At 37.0% G+C, this 22942-nt stretch overlaps 1 protein-coding gene across 2 annotated transcripts in view; it reads right to left on the reverse strand.

The window, feature by feature from the left end:
- The window catches only part of EYA1 (EYA transcriptional coactivator and phosphatase 1), a 161579-nt gene that overhangs the window by 78404 nt on the left and 60233 nt on the right, over positions 1 to 22942 (reverse strand). The window contains exons 3-4 of one of the 2 annotated variants that reach the window (XM_032183170.1): positions 4275 to 4324; positions 2692 to 2819 (exon numbers count right to left, since the gene is read on the reverse strand). In XM_032183170.1, coding sequence (XP_032039061.1) covers positions 2692 to 2819; positions 4275 to 4324 — 178 coding nt within the window. The remainder of the gene's footprint in view (positions 1 to 2691; positions 2820 to 4274; positions 4325 to 22942) is intronic. The other variant, XM_032183171.1, reaches the window with a different exon arrangement.

Below are 22942 nucleotides of genomic sequence, written 5' to 3' on the forward strand. Positions count from 1 at the left end.
TTTTCTTTTTTCTTTTTCCTAATCTAGTGAACATATCCTGCACTTTGGGGTATGGAAACTTGCCTAAATCACGCCCATAGTCAAATCAAATTTAACATATCTTTACAACACATTTATAACATGCAAATAGCTGGAGGCCCTGTTTCTCACTCGCATGGAGGTCCTTTATGCCAGAAAAGGAGGGCTCTTTCATGCTAGTGAGAACGAGTGCATAGTAGATCAGAAATTGGTTTCACATATTATATTTAACATGTGAATGTTCAGCAACCCACATCTCCACTCCACGTGCAACAAACAAGCAAGTCAAGGTGCAGCGGTGTAAGAAAAGTGCTTGGCAAGCCATATGGCAGCATCCTTACAGTCTGTCATTTGCGTTTCTGCAGGGTTCTACTTAAAGAATCTCAAAAAAAAAAAAAAAAAAAGAAAAAGAAAAAAGCCTCCTTCATTTAAAAAAAAAAAAAAAAGTATAAACTCTTGCTGATGACACTCGCTTTTTTCTTAAGCCTGTGTAGCAGCTCAAGGAACCCAAAAGAAACATTTTGTCAACATAAAACAGATTATCAGCCAAATCCCATCTCTGGATTCTTAGGCTCACAAATTTTGTCTCTTGGAACACATCTAATTCAGAAATAAATTATTCAATTATGTTTCTTTCAAATTCCTGTCTCTGATTGTTCTTACATGGCACATAATGAAAAGCTTTGGAAATTTTGAATGTTTTGACCAGAATCACCGAGCACAAACTATTTCTCAAGATACTTTCTGGACAACATCTTACAACGCATGCTGACTGCACACTTCTAGTGTGTCCACCACAGCTCCACAAACCTGCAGCGGTCTGTGTGCTAGCACTTAGTAACCAGTCTGCAGTGCTGAGGAGAGTCATGTCACCTGAGGGAAAATTGCAAACAAAAGAAAACCATTTGGCTTCATCTCAGAAGTTAAACACGTATTTCACGCTTTATCTTTCTTGGTAGAATTCATCCAAAACCAATAAACCTACACTTTAAAATTCTAAAAACAGTTACTAAAAATAAGTTACTCTGTTTTAATTTAATTTTTTTTTTTTTTTTTTTTTTTTAACTTATATAAACTCCAATACCTACTGAGAAGTTGGGATATAATTTCCAGAATTATTTGCTACATGAGTTTATGAATAGATAATCTAACTAATTTCCTGACAAAGTAATATTAAGCACCCAATTTTTCAGAATGTAAGCCCACACAAAACAGCTATTAAGAAGTCTGGCCATATGGTGGGTGTCTTTCTGTGTTTCAAGGAACACGTCATATTTTTGTGCTAAAGCTACATTCAAGCTACATATAAGGTACAAAAGCTAGTGAGGTTTACTGCAAAGGCTTTTGCAAGTAAGAGAGATTTTAAAGTGCTGACCAATTTTATCCTGTACCAAAACTGGTATATACCTCATAATATGATACAAAAATAAAATTGGCATTAAAAACAAAGATGACTCATCTGTGGACATGAAATATTTTTCTTCTTAAACTACATTAACAATTTCATTCTTTATTCTTAAAACAAAATTAAAAAAATATTGTTTTTTAATTACTAAAATATTTATTGCAGCAGTAGTTTTACAGCAATAATAAAAAGTAAATTATACACAACCCTGGCACAAAAGTCTGTTAATCTGATAACCCATAAACCCTCCCCACTACAGAGGACTCCAATTAGAATGAATAACAGAGATGTTTGGGGAATTGAGGGGGGACGACATCTGTTTGATTGACATGTGCCTTTCCTGGAAGAATGTAATGCATGTCCACAATCCTCAACAGTCTGACAGCACTAACATGACACAGTTTTTAAAGGGGAAAAAAAGGCATTTCTCTGCTACAACAATATTTTAACTCTAAATTTATATTGAAAAGTTTTATTTAAAAATTTCAAGTAATGCATTAAAAACACCGTCCACAAAGCTAGCCAAACATCATGTATGATCATTCCTACTATAGCCATAGAAACGTTACAGGAAAGAGTATTTTCACTGCTTATTATATAAATCCTTCTGTATTTCATTATATGTCATTACTGACAAAGCAGTTCAGTTGTTCTGCTGTTAGTATTCTACTGAGAACAAACATAACTTATCAACTGGCTGACTGCTGCTTGAAAAATAGGTATCAGTTTACCCCATTGAATTACTACACCTGTTTGAATTTTGGCCACTCCATCAGAGCAGCAAGCTAGCCCTAGGAAATTTCAACACTCAGTTTTATTAGCCTATTTGACAAAACTTTCATAGCCTTAGGAGCTTGCTAAAAGTGTGAACATGAAAAAAAACACTGATATAGGGAAAAAGACTGAAAGACTGCATTTTGCAGTACAACAAATGTAAACACTTCCTTTCTCCTCATCACTAAACCAGCCTTTCAGGTTTTATGGATTTTTTTTTTTTTTTAAGTTCTGCACATACTACCTGCTCAGTCCATTCAAACTATGTGAAAGGAACATATAACAGGAATGAAAGCTATTGTTGAAACTTGATAATAGTAACTGTTGATAAACACTGAACATCAGATTTATAAACCACATTACATAAACAAGTAGTACCTTAAATAGTAAAACATTTTTCTCTACATAGTTTACTGACTGCAAGAGCAGTGATGCAGCAAGGAGAACACACAAACTACAAAACACTAAAAAAAAAAAAAAAAAAGGTAGCTCACCTTCTGTGCCATTGGGTGTCATGGAATTATTATTTATATGAGAGTTATCAAGTTTTGGACCACTGGGGGATTCACTACTACCACTTAGTCGGCTATGTGGGCTGGCTAGATCCTGCATTTCCATAGACCTAAAAACAAGATGCGTCTAGTTTTAGTGGCATGTTCAATCTGGATTACAGAGGAATTACCAGTATGACATGCAGCCTGCTCTTAATTGGCATCCTCAACACATTTAGTAAAAAATGATCCGCTTCTCCCAATGTGATTTTTTCTAACGTTAAACTCACTTTGTTGTGCCACACACAACTGATCATCGAGGGCAATTACTTCTGCAGTTTCTAACAGAATAAAATATAGATACAACGTACCGTACTTTAAACATTCATGACACCTTCTTTTTTTAAGATATGCACAAAGATGGAATCACCACTATATGAATCCATATATTCTCTTAACAACAAATTAACACTGTGCTTTCAAGATTTACCATTCAGTGGCAATATAATGGGCCTCTAAACCAAATAAAACCCTTGAAGCAATTGTTGAAACCTGTCATCTACTGACAGGGAATGAGATATTCCTGATGTATGTGTTTACTCTGGCAAACTACTTAATTGTTCCTCTGTTTCCGTTGAAACGAACGCAGCATTAAAACATTATTATGTCTGCTCACTTGTTTGCTTTGTGGATTACATAAACTGTGCCCAATTGAAAAGGGATATGACCAACATACAGTGAATCCATATAGGCGTTAGTATGCCTTAGCACTCTGCAGTATCTCAGCAGCTGTCGTTTAGTCAAAATAATAAGAGAGCAATTCAGATTCAATGCAAAAATTAAACATTTACACAGCACACAAGCAGCTGAGTACGTCTGATTTGTGTTGTTAATAGCCTCGTATAAAAAAAAAACAATAGACCTCACCACTATGACATATCCCCTCATTTATGTTGGAGAAACTTATAAATGAAGTGCCACATATTCATTTGTGTATAGCTAACACTTTTCATAATGTTTTTGCTATACTTATTTTAATTGCTCCAAGTAGAAATTTCACAGGTTACAGTGCCTCCGAGGCATTTGAACCCACACATTTTCTGTTTAAAAGAAATGCTTAGGCTCTTTTAGAGACTTATTAAAATTATATATAAAAAAATCCTTCCACTGTAGTGGTATAAATATCCTTAAACATAAGTGTAATTTCACCTATGAAGTTTTCATATTTTGACTGAGAGTTTATTGCAAGTTCTAAACACAAACCCCTCATTTTGTATTTTGTTGCTTAAACTAATGTGCAGATTAAAAAAAAAAAAAAAAAAAAAAAAAAAAAAAGAAAATGGTTCCACAGTTAGTTAAAAAAGAAAATACCTAGCACAAAGTAAAACAATTTAGTGAAAACCAGTACTTGCTCACAGCTGACAGACTTTGTTGCACACACATACAAGAGCAGATCCTGCGCTTATTGATCTGCTCCATGTGGAAAACAAGAATAAACATTTACTTATCACCTTAACATATCACCTGAAGGTAAAGAAAAAAAAAAAAAGTTGCAGAAAAATAGCAATTTTCAATCATATTCTTACCTGCAACTGGAGGAAACAGCAACATCTGAACCAGTTTGGGACTTCTGCACCTGTAAACCAGGGAGACAAACAGAAGCCTCTATTACTCCGCTCTCATACGAGGCCTTAATTTAAACAAAGACCATCACCGCAGATGACAATTCTGTCCTTTAAACCAAAAAGGAGAGGAGGAGGGCACGGCGCCGGTGAAAGGCATATTGTCTTTAAATTGAAGGCTCGCCTGTTGTTTCGTCGGCAGGTCCCTCTCCCTCCTCCCCGCGCTGGGGACGGCGGCCAAGTGCCGGGACAGTGATTCATCAGGGGCCGTGACAGCTGCAGAGGGGCTCACTCCTCCCCCAGCACCGACGCTGCGCACCCCAGCGAGGGCAAGCCCCCCAAGGGCGGCGGGAGGGAGCCTCTCTGCGCCGAGCCCCCCAGCATCCTCCGCAGCTCTAAAGCTCCCCTTTTGTTCCTGCTGCCCGAATTCTGTCTTGCTCCCATCCCCTTAGCTCTTGACAGCTTCTTGCCCTCATCACCTTGGCCGTCCTCTTCCTCTGCTCTTTGCCATCCAGCCCTGCTTCCTCTGGGGACCCCACAAGTAACCGCACTCCAAAAATGAGGGGCAGAGCAAGGCTGACACAATTATTATTATTATTATTATTATTTTTTTTGGAGAGGTGTGAGGGGGGGAAGGGAGAATAAGAGGGAGGTCTGCCTACTGTGAAGATCTCCAATATACGAACTACATTGTTACACAACCATCTCCAAAATGAGCCCATCACCAAGTGCAGTGAATTAAAATAAAGCACATGTTATTGCACAAGGTCTTACTCATAAAAATTCCAGTTGCTAATGAAATTTCTGATAAAATGACTTAAAAGAACACTTTTGGCTAACTATATGTTAGGAAGCTGCAGCATTTACCTCTTGAGCTCCCTCATCGAAAAAGGAATCTGGTTCCACTGGGAAGCCCAGCAATAATTTTCCAGTTTAATAAAATGACTCCTTTTATAACTCAGGTGAGTAATAGATTTTCATATCCTATTAGGAAAACATTGCTGCTCTGCTAACAGACCCTTCTCTGCGGCCAGTAAGGATTGTCAGCAGGTGATAAAGTTCAGGTGAAGATATGCTGCTAGATACTGTTAGCCTAAAAGTACACAAAAGCTTATCCGGGAAAGGTATGTATCATCCTAATGTCTGCATTGAGAATCTTTCATGTGCATTTCCATTCAACCTGAACTGACATCTCTTAAGTGATCACAGAGCAAAGGCAAGAGAGATGAGGCATTTTAAGTGCCATAAAAATCATCCAAGCAAATCCTACTTATGTGTTTGTAGTTTTTTTTTGTTATTTTTAATCACCGACAGAATTACTACTAGCAAGAGTAAACAACTGCTAGGGGCAGCCAGGCAATGCATAACGTTACAAATGATGTCAAGAAGCATGTAATAATGCACGCTGAAAAACATCAATCTTTTTATAACTGGGCACTTAAAGTACTGCATAACGTGCTTTTCAATACATCAGAGCATGCCAAATCAAACTAGATGAGCAGCTACATTCAAAACTGAGCATTTTGTTTTAATGTTTTTTTTTCAATCCTTTACCCTCAAAACTGCAGCAGAGTGCCTTAGGATATGTTTCTGCTGTTACTTCTAAACACCTGGAAAAAATTATAGGTGAGAACTAAGTTTGCTTACAGAGCTATCTTCACTCCCTCTTGCACAGAATACTTTAAAATGTATCTTTTATAATAGAAAATAATTCCCCTTAAAAATAGATGTTTCAATTAACTGATATTTTCAGACGTACCCTACAGTATTATTCATACTTCACTGAACTCTAATATACATTTAATCCTCACTATTTTATTTCTTAAATTAAAAAAAAATATTAACTTCAGTACACTTATAAATATACACATCAATATGCATGTGTGTTTACAGTGAGACATTTCATTTGAGGTTTCATGGGAGAAGTTAAAAAAAAAAACAACTCATTCACAGAGAATTAAATATATACCTTATATGTCCTCTTACACTCTATGATTTGTGAAAGTTCATATCCACAATCTTCATTTTCATTAGACATACTTTAGATATATTCCTTTGTGTCTCAAGAATTATTTAAACCATGTGTTGCACGTTACCATATTTAAAAATGACTCTTTAATCAAAATAACTTTAAAACAACTAATCCTCACTTAGGCTGGTCAGCTGAATCCACATAGTGGTCCAGGAAAAATAAATCTACTCTCAAGAATGCGAATGCAGACAACAATTAGACACAGATGTGAGTGAAATTAGTTACAGTTTACAAAATGCTACACTTCACATGCTTTCAGTTTTTTATGTGTAGTACAAAATTACAATGTAGTAAGGAACCACACTTATGATGACTAGTTCATAGAATAAAAACATTTCTGGGTGGCGTGTGCTTGCTCTTGTATATTCTCCCATTTTGCCAACAGATTTCTGGGTAATTGAAGTTCTGCAACATAACTCACATATCAAACAAAAACTGGAAAAAAAAATGCAATGGCCTAACCCGTCCAGTCAAAGGGGCACATTAAAAAAAAAAAAAAAAAATCAGAAAAGCTGTCACTCACCATTTATTCTCTGCACTCTGCTTAAAGTAAAAATGCCATATATGATAAATGACATGCACATTCTCCTTAATACATGAAAAATATTACCGCATATAATTTGATTGTGGTGAGTAACATTAACATCTTTCTGTTTAGAGTGGATCGCACTACATGGGCACATGATGCGAAAAAAAAAAAAAAAAAAAAAGAATGATAGCAAGGCTACTTAAAATTCATCCATTTAAGAATCTTAAATCAGTAACATCAAATTCTGATTAGTTAATGAGGTCTTTTAAGTTTGCCTTTTTTTCTAATTAAATTTATAATTCTTCACAGATGTAGGTTTTGTTGATGTTCAATTTGTCTCTCTCATTTTGTTAAACCTCACATAGTACTCCACCAATCCATTGAATAGCCACATTAAATCTGTTAATACCATGCTCTTCAACCCCAGAAATTATTTCCAGAAGGCAAACTTGCTTTGAGAGATCATCAAACAAGACTCAAGGTACACATTTTATCACATTTTCCCTACCACAGAGCTCAGGATGCGGAGGAAAATTCATGACTTTTGCACTGTTTATTATACTTTGCTAAATTACAAATCAAAAGCATCTGACAGAAGATCATGTATGAAGCCAAAAAGTTAATAATGTTCTGTGAAAAGTAAACTGTAAATGGGAAGGGATTCTAAATTTCAGCAGCACAGAGCAAATAAAATGTAGGTACTTGTCTAAATTACAGGTTTTCCACAGTATTTTTGCTTGCTAGAAGCAATTTTTTTAAATAGCCATAATTTAAAACATTTTTCCAGCTGAAAAGAAATTTTCTAAGTGAAAATAAGAAGTTAGCCCAGAAAACTATAGCCAGAACACGAGCTTTCTCTTAAAATGCATTTCTACTTAAGGAAACAAATTTTATAGACAATAGCAATTTTGAAATCAGTATTCCTCCTTAGGGGAAAAAAAAAATCTGTCATTTTTAACAGGGAGTGAAGGGAAAGAGACTTTTTCCTCAAGCTGCCTTCTTTTCTTCCTTACAAGTGCTACACAATCAGTATCTACAGACATAATGGTTTCAGCAGCCCAAACGTTCCAAAACCAAAATACAAATTGGCTACAAAAAGGCACCTTGCTGACAACACATGCAACTTCATCATACTTTCACTCTTTAAATAATTGTATCGCTAGACTATAAGTGAAGAGGCAAAACTCTTTTGCTAGATACTTCAAAGACAAATTGCACTTCTTAAAACAGAAGCAGATAATTACAGCTATTTAATTTTTAATTACTAGTTTAAATTCTTCTGAGAGTGCTTTCCTGCATACTGAGTTCACACACTTATGAATGAAACGTTTGGAAACACAAGCAATGTCTCCCTTTTAAGAAAGAAGTGCTCAGTGTGACAATGCTCCCATTATGACCAGACATTTAAGAATGCCTCTCTGCTTCTCCAAGATTTTCTTGGCTCCCAAGAAATATTTCATCCTTATTGAAATTCAAACAAAATGATTACTCATTTTTTTTTTTTTTTTTTTTTTTTTTTTTTTTTTTTTTCCCTGCTCACTCCAAAGGCAAACCGTGACTCAAGCAGTCTGTCACTGCGCTGGGCTCCTCTGAGGGGACGGCTGCTCATTTACCAGGCCTTGGGAAAACTGCAGCTTAAAGGTGCTTGGCTGACCACTGCGCTGCATGCACTTGCGAGCAACATATAAAATGAGGCATGCATAAGTGCCTATGTATATTTAAAAAGTATATAATGTGTTATATACACACATTGCACACGATGTACACACACACATGTATGCAGACATATAGGCATTATTTATTTTACATGTCAAACCAGTAGCCTGTGTCCTGGCAGATGCTTTGCAAACTGTCTCAGTATGGGATGGAAAATAAAATTCCTTATCTGTGGTATCTAATGTTCAAAACTTCCAGGGATGCACTGAATGTTTCCATTTCTTTCCCAAATTTTCTCTCTGTGATCAGTTTAAATTTAAACAAACTACCGGAAATGTACTATTTTTTTTTTTTTTTTTCACTCTGAAAGCTATTAACTCTTCTGCTTGTGCATTATTCTTAAATTCTTGTTAAAATAAATAAATAAATAAATAAATAAAAACAACACCAAAAAACCCTCCAACCTTCTGAGAAACACTTGAAAATGCACCTTTACTTTTCCAGAATAAATGTTTCACTGCAAAAGACAGTCATCTTTCTTATTGGTGTTTGTCCAAAATACCTATAGAAAGACAGACTTGGGGATGTTTTGGGTCTCTCAATCTCAGGATTGAGAAGTAAGTTTCATGAAACTTCAAAAGCCACATAACTTCCTCGTTCTGAGCCCGTAGTTCTAAAAAAGCCACCTAAAATGTCAATAAATGTCAAATATTCCACTTGTGTAGATGTTTATTCTGTCATCTTGAAAAGTTCTCCTGTGGGGATCTGTGTGTTTTCCTTGGTGTTTGGAAAATTTAAACACATTAAGCAAAAGGATTTCCTGCTTCAGAAAGTGCTGTCAAAATCTCTGTCATGCATTCTTCCCTCCATTTTTTTTTTTTTTTTATTATTTTTCTCACGCTCTCGTGTCTCTTTTAGAAAGATCTGCAGATTCCCTCCCTGTGTTACTTGCCTTCCCCGGCATGTAACGTCTCGCCATCATGGGCTTTACATTTAACGAACCATTAGCACTCGAGGAAATCAAACAGGAGAATCCCCAAACCTGGCTGAACACAATAAATAGACCCACGTTAACATCTGCTTTGTGGCAAGCCTGCAAACCCCAGCCTGAAACACGGCCAAAATTAAGTGCCGTACCTAGTGATTTATAAGCGAGGATCGCTCTCACCGGCAGCGGCAGAAAGAAAGCACCCCTGCACCTTCACGCCAGGTTAATCGCCGCCGCTGAAGGAGTGTGGGCTGATCCGCAATTAGGCTGTTTTCTTTCTCTTTATTTTACTTTTATTCCCTCCTTCCCCCTCCTCCTTTTTTTTTTTTTTTTTTCAATTTCGCCCCGTTTTTCTTTTCTCTCTCTCTCTCTCTCTCTTTTTTTTTTTTTCTTTTTTTTCCTCTCTCTCTCTCTTTTTTTTTTTTTTTTTTTTTTTTTTTTTTTTTTCCCCTCGGTCTTTTCCTCCCCCTCCTGCCGCTTCCACACCTCCCGCCTGGTACTCACGGTGCTGCCGGGGGGGGCGCGCAGTCTCCGCTGCGGGGCGGCGCGTTGCTTCCGCGCCGGCGGGCTCAGCGCGCGGCTCCCGCCATGGCGCAGCGGGGCGCGCAAAGCAGCGCAAAAAGCAGCGCAAAACAGCCAGACAAAGCCTCGGCGGAGGCTGCCTCCGGCCCCGCCGCCTGTTTGCTCAGCCGCGTAGGTCTGCCCAGGCAGTGCCTGGAGGCACGCTGCCGCTCCCGCTCAGCCTCCTCACTCCCCTTTTTCTTCTCTCTCTCTTTTTTTTTTTTTTTTTTTTTTTTTTATCCCCCCTCTTTGGGTTTTGTTTTTGTTTTTGTAAGGCAAACCGCAGCTATTCTCTTGTCCCGGCCTTATTGGTTTAAAATGCGGCGAGGCTTACGCGGCCCTGAAGGCAGCCTCCCCGCCCGGGCGAGGTGCACCGGAGGCTCCCGCTCCGCGGAGGCTGCGCGCCCCTGGCCGCCACCCGCACCTCGCCCCGAGCAAGTAATGGGACTCCCCCCCATCCTCCCTTCACCCCCCCCCTCTTCGTCTCCCTCCTCATTTAAATAGCTTAATTGTGTGTCGCTTCGTCCCCTCTAGTAAGCCGGCTTTAAACAAAAGCCATCCTAATAGAATAACTGGAATTAAAACAACATTATATCAATGAGAGAAGCTAAATAAGGATACTCACAGAGGCTCTTAAGCACACAAGCAGCATGCACGTCCGGACATGCCGTTTTGATTGGATATGTAACAGATTTGTTCTCAAATATCTGAGATTCTTGCAACCTTGTAAAGAAAGGGTCTGCTAAAACTATTTAAGCCAGCCTTCTCCAATTTGAAGGTATTTATTAAATAAAGTGTCTGGAACTTTTTAAACAGTTTAAGCCATGCAGATACATGAAATATCTGTATTTCTAAAGACGATCGTAAATACAGTCAAATTTGTATTTTAAATTGTTACTACTAAAGTTTTAATATTTAGAACTGTGCAAAGGCCTTTTCCGTAGACCTTAGAAATATTTCCATAGAGGAGAGAGATGGTTGCATAGAGTTAAATTTGAGCATTAAGTAACAGTAACTCTTTAGAGCTTAGCTTTTACCAATCAATAAGTAATTAAATAACTTAATTAGTAAGCCATTAAACTGAAATGGCTTTATGATACATTTCTATTACAGCACTTTTAGTTGCTCCTAATTCAAAAGGAACTGTTTTAAAAATACATACGTTATGTTAAAAACCACTATAACGTACACAATAACTACATTTGTCCAGGGCTCTCTGGAGCATTTCCACTTTGTAGAGAGTATCTTGCAATTCATGTAACTTATTTTTCTACAGTTTTTCAGTACACGTAGTCCAAATATGATGAGGAAAACAGCCTAATGATTTGCAGTACCAAAAAAAAAAAAAAAAAGGTCTTCATGCTATGACAGGTCTAAAGTACTAAATAAAATGAAATAAAATAAATAAATAAATAATGAAACAAACCAACAATGCTAGTTTGTATAAATAGATTCAAACATCTTTTTTCTTAAAAAAAAGAAATAATCTTTGGTTATTCACTGCTAGTATATCCTTACCTTCAATTAACTAATCTGCGAATGAAAGCAATACTTCTAGAGGAGAAATATCTTCTGGCTACTACATCCGAGTAAGCGATACATTATTTTGTAGAAAGTACATTGGGAATACTTCAGGAAAGCAGATCGTTTTGCAAGGCTACAAGTCAACCTCTAGCTGAAAAGGCACCTAAGATTTCATTTTGTTTAGTGCAGAAAAGGGATCTCGGTATAGTCCCATACCATATATGGGAGCTCATGTCAAAATAAGCAGATTTCTATTGGGCCCGTCCGGGTAGCCAGCACAAACAGAATCCATTTTTTTCTTTATATTCACAAAACAGATCTCATGCCAAGAAAACTATCCACGATGTTCTATATTAAACTGTGAAAGAACTACAAATTACTCATTATGGAGACAGGCAGTTTTGTCAGGTAAAATTCACTGAAATAATCAAATTCAAGGAAATGCAGTCATTCTGAACTATTGTTCCAAATCCTCTGGAAAATACTTGCTGCTGAAGCATTTACAAGTGTAAATAAGACCATTTAAAATAAAAATCTACTCCATCCTGTATAGAGTTAAAGTCTTGTTTCCCTGCCTCTAACCATTAAATGAAGAAGGTCAGGGACATGTTGTCAGGAAGCAGAAGCTTATTTTTTTCTGAAAAAATCACAAAAAAATATGGTATTGTTGCTGCGAGGTACTATCTGACACTGGAAAATGTAACCTAACACCCTCTCTCCAAAATAACGATATTTAAATGATGCTGTAGAAATCCAGAAATGATGAAAAAATAAGTAAAAAACGAATGTACCTTCCACTGTTGCATGAGAATTTTTGCATGTTACCTTAACAGCGACAAATAAATATCACAAATATATGAATAAATTTTACTATTGTGAAAGTAAAGCTTACTGAAAAAGGTTTACTGATGGAAACTGCAGTCCCTAATGGGAATTTTGTCTAAGTAATAACTTTAGGAGTGTGCCCAGTCTCTGTATTTAATTAAAATAGGAGACATCCCCCCAACACATACAGTGATGATGTGATGATAAACTTGGGATAAATTACACAGGGGCTAAGATGAACTGAAAAAGGGTGTTGACAATGGCAAGAAAAGAATTGGCTTTGAATTTTTTAATCTCTTCTGTAGTATCACACATAGATTGTATGGGAACTGAAGTCATATAAATGAGACTTATAGAGAAGAGATATAAGATAAAGTGAGGTCCTCTGTGTTTATACAACCATCAAACAGTACCTTAAAGGTCTTTATCTGATGTCTGAAGATCAGACTTCAGATTGGTGTATATCATTACCCCATGGCATGGTCTAACCTATGAACTTACCATACAGCTGATACTATGGAACAGATCCTCATTTGTTTTAAGTCAGTGTTTATTATTGCTTATTATTATCATTATCATTATCATTATTATTTCAACTTCACCTATTTGAAACCAGGTTATATGCTTGTCACATATAAAGCAAAAGTTTGTTTACCTGGCTTCTTTTTGCTTTCTTCTTCCAACTAACTGCATACCAAATCAGTGCAGACTGGGTTGTTGATCACCGTCACCCCACATAAATTTTAAATCACAATTACACTAACACTGGGTTTGGAATAGAGATTTCAGTGGGATTTGTATCTGTTTACATCAAGCATGAATTTGCCCTGATTCTGCATTCCTGTTGATTTAGCTGGCATCTCAAGAGTAATAAGAAGAACGGGGGCTATTACATAACATCAAGTGTACAATGAGCTGTTGGGTATATTTTTACAACTATTACTCACACAATATGGTTTTAACTCCATACGCAGTGTCACACACTCACTTTAGCACCAGTGAAATGGGTACATTCTGATGCAATATTGACTGCTGCTTAGATGCCAGAATTACAGATGTACTAATAATTAAGAACAAAATATATATAAGATGGATATGGAACAGTGTTTGAAGGTTTGTCTCTAAGTAGGAGATGCTGCTGAAATATTTAACGTTATAAATACATACAGAAAGACCACTGTAAAGCAAAAGGTGCATCCTGTTGCTCCTGGAAGGTTCCGTGCAGCTCTTCCTGTAACAACTGCAATGCAACGTCAGAAGCCTCTGACACAGGCAATATCTGTCCTATGTCTCCATACAAGTTTTATCTTACACATAGCAGCTGTTGCCTAGAGACGTCCCTGGCTGGAGCAGAATTTTGCAGCATTTGACAGGAGCCCTTATTGTCTCACGCTACTCATGTGGTCAATAAGTAGGAAGACCTTGGTAATTGCAAACGAAACAAACAAACAAAAAGAGTGTTAGAATTGAACCATTTTAGCTGTTCTGTCCAGAAACCAACAGTGTGATTAAGGACAATTTAATTAGATTATTTCAAGATACACAAAATAAAATTAATAATGAATTAAAGTCCAAGAGTAATTCATTGCTGCTTAGATTACTTGAAGTGTGCATGAGCGGCTAGCCAAAATGACACCTTTGCTAGTTTGCATGGAATTAGACTTATTTTAAGTCAGCAAAGTCAATATGAATGGCAAGATCATTTTGTATAATTTAAAATAGGAAACAGTAATCTTTATTAATGTGGAGTAGATATTGCTTTAGCTTTTTTTTTAATGAATTCATGACTTAACACAATTCTGAAATTATTCTTGACAACTGTGATATAAAAAAATGTGGAGATTTTCCTCACAAGTGGTCAGACTCAATGTTGAGAGCAAATACACTGATCTTCCTCAATTTTTCACTTTCCAAGATCTCGGTATGCATGCATTTTGTTGTTGGTGTTGTTGTAGGTGGTGGTGTTTTTGAGTTTTGCTCTTTTTTTTGTTTTGGTTTTTTGTTTTGGTTTTTGGTTTTGTTTAATTGTTTGCATCTTAAAACCATTATGTAACAGGGAAAAATATATAGCATATACAAGTTTATAGACACAACCAGTGTAAACTATAAATATACACAATAAAAATTACTGAAAATTAAATATTTTAGCAGGTGAAGGGGAAGGTTTTCTATGTGAAGGTAAGATTTAAATGTTTCCAATACATACATCTCTCACACCACTTTTCTTTTAGAAATCTCATCAAGGTAATTATACGTATGGGTACCACACAAAGACACTGATTACTTTTGGTCCCCAGAACATCTGAAGTAGATACTCTACCCAAAAGTGATGGCATTGCTTTTCCCCAAAGATGGGGGAAATCAGAGTCCACAACACTCTGGAGGCAGTGTTTTGAGATCTGCTCCTGATTTAAGAGTAATGTTGTAGCTCTAACTACAACAGTCTTAATTTAGGCAGTGTCTTATCTATTAAATTGAACTACTGAAAATTAGTTTCTGTTTTCCAATAAAGTTCAGTAGCCTTACAGGGATATTTTTAACACTGTGGCACCTAAGAATCAGTGAGAATGTCACTTCTTTGCACAAAAACCTCAGCTTGAAAGATACATAAATATGTTAGCAACTCTTTATGAAAGTAGTCCTGGTGAAGGCTGGCTGTGTAATTATTTTTATATGGAGAATAAGCAGTTTTGCAAGAGAGGTTATGAAATGAAAGGAGTAAATTGCAACCTGTGAGCATCCTAGGGAGAGAGCTAATTTTTCTCATTTACATAAACATTTTATGCCAGCTTAGCATGGAAAATAATTGCCTAAAAATTGAAAATAATCATCCTTCACTGTGATATGTGAATAATAATTTTCTTACAAAAATAAACAAGCAAAATCAAATACACCAGTGATGATGCGAAGTAGCTTGCTATCACTCTAATGGGCAATAAAAAACATACTCTGTAGTTCCTCAGAAGACTGTTGTATGAAGAATGCAGTACAAAGGAGAGGTTACCAATAAGCTGACAAAATAATCAAGCACCGTTGTTCTGTAAAGACTATAAAACATATCATTTCACACAGATGCAATTTTTCCATACTTCAAATTCCCGCAACTATTTAAGCCTTCCTCATCTTTCATTTAGTGCTTCTAAAAAAAAGTTAGAATTCACAAATCATTGCAAGTTTTTTTTTTTTTTTTTTTTTTTTTTTTTAGCAATAACTTATATTTTGCCAGTGGTATAAATACAACTCACTGTATAACAAGAGTCAGCTCAGTAATTCTAGACTGTCTTTTCTCCAACTATTTTCCATTAACATGAACAAAACCAGTTTTGTCAGCACCTCTTATAAGGTGAAAAGGGAAATGGAAAGTTCCTCTGTTTTTCAGATCTGATTTAAAGTGGTATTCAGAATTCTTAATTTTGCAAGAAAAACATGTTTGTTCACTAACCACAGAAACAATAGGTTTATTTGTTGTAAATTCCATTTTGCTGTTATTTCCTAAATGCATTCCGTATTTTTTTCCTGAAGCATTATGCATGTCACCATTCAACAGTAGATGGAGCAGTAGATTGTTACTGTATTTTACTTATCTGTGTCAATTATTGCATAATTTTTCAGCTGCTGACATGTAAGACTGGACAAGCAAATACAAAAAGAGATAAAGAAATTGTTAATTAAATAATTTAGAACTATGAAGAAAACAGAACAAGAATCCAAGCTCACTCTGGTAAATGGTTAAGAAAATCCTGCATTTACAGCTTAATAGACAAGATTCATAAACACACATGCATAAAATTACAAACCTTGTGTTAGCTGAATACAGTAAATATGAACATCCTTAACCTTGAAACACTCAGTCACAATATTTTTCTTACGATGATCGGGAATGATGAAGTCTCTTCTAAAAGTGAAGTTCATAAATATTCCACATTTTAGGCCTTGTAATGAAAAGGAAAAAGTGGAAGTCTAAGTTAAAATAATCATTACAAGGACAATTTATTTTACACTCTCATCAATTGCTTTTCTATTAAACTGTTTATATGAAATTTACCGTAATAAATTGTTTTGAACTTGACAGTAATTATGCCATGACCCTCATTTGTTCAGCACGGGTTAGATTCCTCTTGCCTAACTGTAACCACCTAAAATGAAGATCTTAAGATGGTCATCCCAACCCTTATCTTTGGTGGAGACAGACAGACAGATAGTTCCAGTTGATGTGTCTAGGGAGGCTCCCAATTTTGAAATTTCCTCTCCCTATAGACATAGATGATCACCTGAAGCTAGATTTCAGGTTTGGATGGCTATGGGTTCCCTAAGATTCCAGGCTTTGTACAGTTTCTCTTAAAATCAACTGGGTCTCAATAATAATTGTGTTCACAGAAATTTCAATTGCTGCATACTCTGTTTTGAAACTTCATATAATTACTTAGCGTCAGACTGCCAGTATTTGTTGTTACAAATCAAGGCCAGGGGAAAACTTCTCAGATGGCTTCAAAGTTCCAGTTCTCATCGACAAGCCCACTGCCCTCCCCCGCTTCCTTCCAGCAGCATTAACTTTTTCTCTGCAATCTCACAAATCGGAAAAAGAGTAACCTCTAAAGCTGTTTTAGACTGAAGGTCAGAATTCAAAGGATTGGTAACTTTATCCACAGAGCCCTGCAATGACATTGCTATTGGAAACACACCCAGAAGCACCAGCACTCGAGATGTTTTTATTAAGCAATGTCAATAGGTACGAAATCTGAAAGTGCTTTTTTTTTTTTTTTTTTTTTTTTTTTTTCTCATACTGTAAGGTTTATCAAGATTTGTATTTGCAAGAGATCAAATTGCTTTCTGCCACTGAATTTTAGTTTAATGTTCTCTGAGGTAAGGAAATTGGGCTCTGTGTTACATGCTAATGAAAACAGCAGCTTTGGTTTGTTTATCTAAATACTTAAAGAGAGGCACCTCCTGCAGCCAAAATGTAAACAAAGCTTAAACTCCTTTTACTGCATGGATACTTCCAGGCTGCTAATGCAGATTTTTTTTTTTTTTGATTTTTTTTAAAAATTAAATGCATTATACAGATTTTCTACACGTATTTCCTGCTTGAAAATCTACCATTCCAAAGAAGTATTTGGTTCCTAAACCAATTATTCATAATTACACCTGTGTTTTAAGTCCATGAACATAAAATGACAGATCCCTTTCAGACTTAGGCTCAGAAAAGAAGAACACAAAAGGCAGTCAGTATGTTTGTCTCTGCAGACCCAACATTAATTTAGAGGAAACAGACTAAAAAAAAAGATTTCAAGATGGTTTCTCAAGAATTAAGAAGAAGAGACAGTTTGATTTCAATATCTAAAAAAAAATAAATAAATAGATAAAAAAAATAATGTATCTTGCACCTCTGTCTTGTACCACAATTGCATGCACAAAAGGCTAAAGCAGTCTTATCTGCCTTGGAGATTCAACTGATGAAGTTCTGAGAGCCTGTCTTCAAGGATGTCTTGCTTTTTACAGTACTGGAATTTCTGTACACAAGGCACTTCACTAAATAGTATTGATAAACTGCAATTTCAGACAGACACAGACAAATGAAAAAACACCTTTCTCTGGATGCCAATTTATATGTTGAAAGACACAATGCAGAACACTTTTTCAATAGTAATGCCAGAATAATGCAATAAGAAAATCAAGAAGACACAATGATACCCACAACAGAACAAAACTGTATGAATGTGAAGCAAAGCTGGATAAGCAGAGATAAATATTTTTTACCTGTCACAACTTGATTCTAAACCATATTAATTAGCATTAACACTATATGGAATGTGTTGAGTACAACTCAAAAATGCTTATTTATCTTAGTGCATCTGATGGTGTTTTCTTCATATTTGTAAGCAGGGCACCTTTGTATATATGGGTTGATTTTTAATAGCTCTTCTTCAAAGCAGCAAAACCTAAGTTAGATACACCCAGGAAAATGTAGTAGATTTAGCAGCCTAAAAATCAGTAGCCTGAAGTGTTATCCACCAATGTATTCCACTTCAGATGACTACTTACTTAAATAATGTCACAATTATCCTGCTAGAGACTGAATGGTTCAAGTGATGCTTCCTGGTGCCTGGGACACAAACAATGGCTCCATTGCCCTGGGTGAGGACACCGCTGGTGCTGTTCTTGTGTCAGCCACAGATGCCTGCTCCACCAAGCCCCAGAGGGCTGCAGCCATACGGGAGAGCATCACCATCCCCAGCAGCCACTGATGAATTGCTTCCCTGCCCCTCACTGAGAAGAAAAACAAGTGTACAGAAAGAAAGCTCCCCCTCCAGAACTTTAATCCACATCAGAAAGGGTTTTGAATTCAGTAAGCATCTCAGGAACCACGTGGTGCCTGCAGTTTGGAAGGGGGAAATCAAAAGGATCCAGCACTGCAGCTGGGTACAGCTCAGGCACCATAAAGCTCTCATCCCTCTTTAAGACCTGAAAGAGCTGCTGCAAACCAGCACTGACACCCCTACAATGCATTAATTTTCCTGCAAGTTTCTTCCCTCTCATAAAATTCTAATTATTATTTATAGTTGTAAACCTTCATTAAATAAAAAACACCATCAATATTTTCACCTCCATAATACTATAAAATATCATGCGTGCATCTTAAAGCCTGAGTTAAAATAGGATTGATGTTATGTTGAGTCTTTTTATGGGATTGGCCTCAAGCATATGTGGTATACCAAGCACAGCAGGAGCTTTATACAAATCTTTCTCTATTAGATGATGAGTTCCAGGACTTGGCTTTTGTTTTTCTCTGGTCAGTAAGTAAATAAAAAAATAGTTATACAGTATGCATCATAAAGTAACAACTGGCAGATCAAATATTGTTAACTGTAATCTAAGATAGGGATGCCTAAAATTCTTTTTAACATCTGCTGAATGTTCAGGATGAAATACGTTTCAGCAGGCCCTACATTGGGAAGCTCCTGTCAGCTAGTGTTGGAGTCTTTAACAGTCCTTCAGCTTAGACCACCCCTAGCCTGATCCAAAATTTGGACTCTGGTACCCATTAATATCTTTTTGATCTCAAAAGGGTTTCAAAGCCTACCCCCACAGCTCAGGTTGCAGGATTCAGGTCCTATCTATCTCTTCATGTCTGCATGCACTGAAGTCCACCAAACACTGGTTCCTCAAAATTTGAATGGGTACCATAAAATGCCTTGACATGAACATCAATGAAAAAATAGTTGGAAGTTAATATGCAATAAAAATGTCTCCCATTAATTTAGTAAGATAACTGGACTTCAGAGACACTGAATAAGAGGTTTGAATGCTGCTGTTTACTTTTGGTTTAGAAATTCATGACTATGTATAAAAAAAGCATAAATCACAGTGATTTAAGAGATTGGTTTAAGACACTGATTTGCTAAATCTTTATGCTCACCTAAGCTTGCTTGTAACTTTGTAAGACATAAGTGTCTTTGTTTTAATAAAACTTTACTGTATGGTTTAAAGATACATGCCAAATTTCAAACTTTAGCTCTGTTTAAGCACATAATAGCTTTTCTCTTGCTAGAAAGATCCATGTATAATACCAATAACCTTCCATCAAATACCAGAGAACTAAATGTAATGAGAGCTATTAGCAATTAGAAAGCAGTGATATCATTTAACTGTAAACAAACATGAAAGTACATGTGCAGACATCAATGGGAACATGATAACCTAATAAATAATAAAAATGGCAACATGTAGACTTTGCAAGATTTCTACACATCAACATGACATAAGCACGTAGGTGTCATTTGCTTAAGGAAATTCATTTAATATCTCCTCTGTCATATGAAAAAATGTTTCTTTGTTCCCAGCCTAGAATAAGCCAAAGCATCCTTCCATAACACCAAATGTGACAATGCCCAAATTAACATCTCCATAGGGTGTAGTCTACTGAAAACAGAAGTAAACCCCAAAATTTGTTCTCTTGAATGGACTGTGGATTAGCTCCATGATTTGAAAAATCCAAAGAACTGCTTTACCCCTTAACTGCTTGCTTTCTGAGATGTGCCAATGGATTTACAAAATTTAAAACAACAACAAAAACAACACAATGTAAGAAATTTTAAACCACCTTTTTCTAAAGGCTTGATAGAAAAAAACAACTATGTTTTGAAGTGTTCAAATTGAAGCTCAGTCTTTAAAACTGAACATGAACTAAAACATTTATAATACCTGAATACCAAGTGAAGGTTTACATCTTATTAATGTTTGTTGATTAAAAACTGCAATAAATAAATTATGATATGCTATTAAAATTTTGAGCGATTATACTGGATAGTTACAAATTGAGTCAATAAAGTTAAAGGAATATTTTTTTCTTGTCTTCCAGGAAAAAAATAAATGCCTCCAAACTGCTCTCGACTCCATAAATTGTCCAAGGTTTCAATCTAACTTACAACACAACCCAAATAATGGTATTGGACATAACCTAAGAAAAATGAAAGAATTAATGATGTCAGATAGGAACTCTTTCTGGTGCTTAACTTGTACTACTGTATATACTGAGTGACTTTTCTCCCTTTGCAGAGATATGCACTGCACTTAGGCTACCATTTGCTGCTTTATGAAGCCTAATGAGATTCAGAAGACATCACGGCATTCAGATCTTCAAAGAAATACAGTCTGCTAGGACAAGGACTGGTGGAGAAGACCCTGAAATGGAATGTGGGGCAGAGTGGTGGTTAGTGGTCCCTCCTGTGTCTCAGGACCTACTTGCAGGTAGCTGAGCAGCCCTCAAACCCCAGCTCTTGCTATCTAGCCCCTGTATCTCACTTAGAATCATAGAATCATATAATGGTTTGGGGTGGAAGAGACTTTAAAGACCATCTAGTTCCAATTCCCTGCCACGGGCAAGAACATCTCCCAGTAGACCAGGTTTCCCAAAGCCCCACCTAACCTGGCCTTGAACATTTCACTCCCTTACTGTGAGGGTGACAGAGCAATGGGACAGGTTGTCCAGGGAGGTTGTTGAGTCTCCTTCTCTGGAGATATTCAGAACCCACCAGGATGCATCCTATGCAATGTGCTCTAGGTGAGCCTGATTGGTGGGGGGGTTGGACTGGGTGATCTTCATAGGTCCCCTCCAACCTCAACCATTCTGTGATTCTATGACTTCCAGGGATGGGGCATCCACAGCTTCTCTGGGCAACCTGTGCAAGTGCCTCACCAGCCTGAGTGAAGATTTTTTTCCTGATATCTAATACAAATCTACTATTTTATTTTATTTTATTTTATTTTATTTTATTTTATTTTATTTTATTTTATTTTATTTTATTTTATTTTATTTTATTATTATTTTATTTTATTTTTTAGTTTAAAGCCATTCCCCTTTGTCCTATCACTATACTCCCTGACAAAGAGTCCCCCCCCAGTTTTCCTGTAGCCCCGCCTTGGAAGGCATGTCCCTGGAGCCTTCCCTTCTCCAGGCTAAAAAATCCCAACTCCTTCAGCCTGCCTTCATAGGAGAGCCCCCGATCATCTTTGTGGCCCTCCTCTGGACTCATTCTAATATTCTAATAGGTCCATATCCTTGTTCTGGGGACCCCAGAGCTGAATGCAGTACTATAGGTGAGGTCACACAAGAGCAGAGTGGAGGGGGACAATCATCTCCCTTGCTCTGCTGGTCACACTTTTGATGCAGCCCAGGATATGGTTGACTTTGGTCTGCAAGCACACAATGCTGGTTCATGTAACCAAAACACCCAGGTTCTTCTTCTCAAGGCTGCTCTCAATCCATTCTCCACACAGCCTGTATTTGTGCTTTGGATTGTTCCAGCCCAGATGCAGGACCTTACACTTGGCCTTGTTGAACCTCATGAAGTTTGCACGGGCCCCCCTCTCAAGCCTGTCCAGGTCCCTCTGAATGGCAAACCTTCCCTCTAGCATGTCTACTGCACCATAGAGCTTGGCGTCACTGGAAAACTTGCTGAGGATGCACTTTATCCCACTGTCCATGTCACCAGCAAAGATGTTAAACAATGCTGGACCCAGTACTGGCCCCTGAAAAACACCATTTGTTACTGATCTCTACCTGGACATTGAGCCATCGAACGCAACTCTTTGAGAGTGACCATCCTGCCAATTCCCTACCCACTGAGTGGTCCATTCATCAAATTTATGCCAACAACTTGGAGACAAGGATATTGTGTGAGACAGTGTCAAAATATTTTCAGAAGTCCAGGTAGATAGTAAATTACTCTTCCCCTATCCACCAATGTTGTAACCCTATCACAGAAGACCACCAGATTTGTCAGGCACAATCTGCCCTTACTAAAACCATGTTGGATGTCACGAATCACCTCCTTGTTTCCCATGTGCCTCGCTTCCTAGATGACACTCTCACTTCCTAGATGGCACTTTAATGACTCAGTTGTAGGAGAAGCAGCAGCAGCAGCATGCAGGCACCTACAGGGAGGATTTGGGTTCAAATCTGAAGCTCACTTCATGGAGAGGTGAAGCTGCAGCTCTCAGATTTCCATATGGCAGCA

This window comes from Aythya fuligula, chromosome 2 (assembly GCF_009819795.1).
Source record: "Aythya fuligula isolate bAytFul2 chromosome 2, bAytFul2.pri, whole genome shotgun sequence".
Classification (NCBI taxonomy): domain Eukaryota; kingdom Metazoa; phylum Chordata; class Aves; order Anseriformes; family Anatidae; genus Aythya; species Aythya fuligula.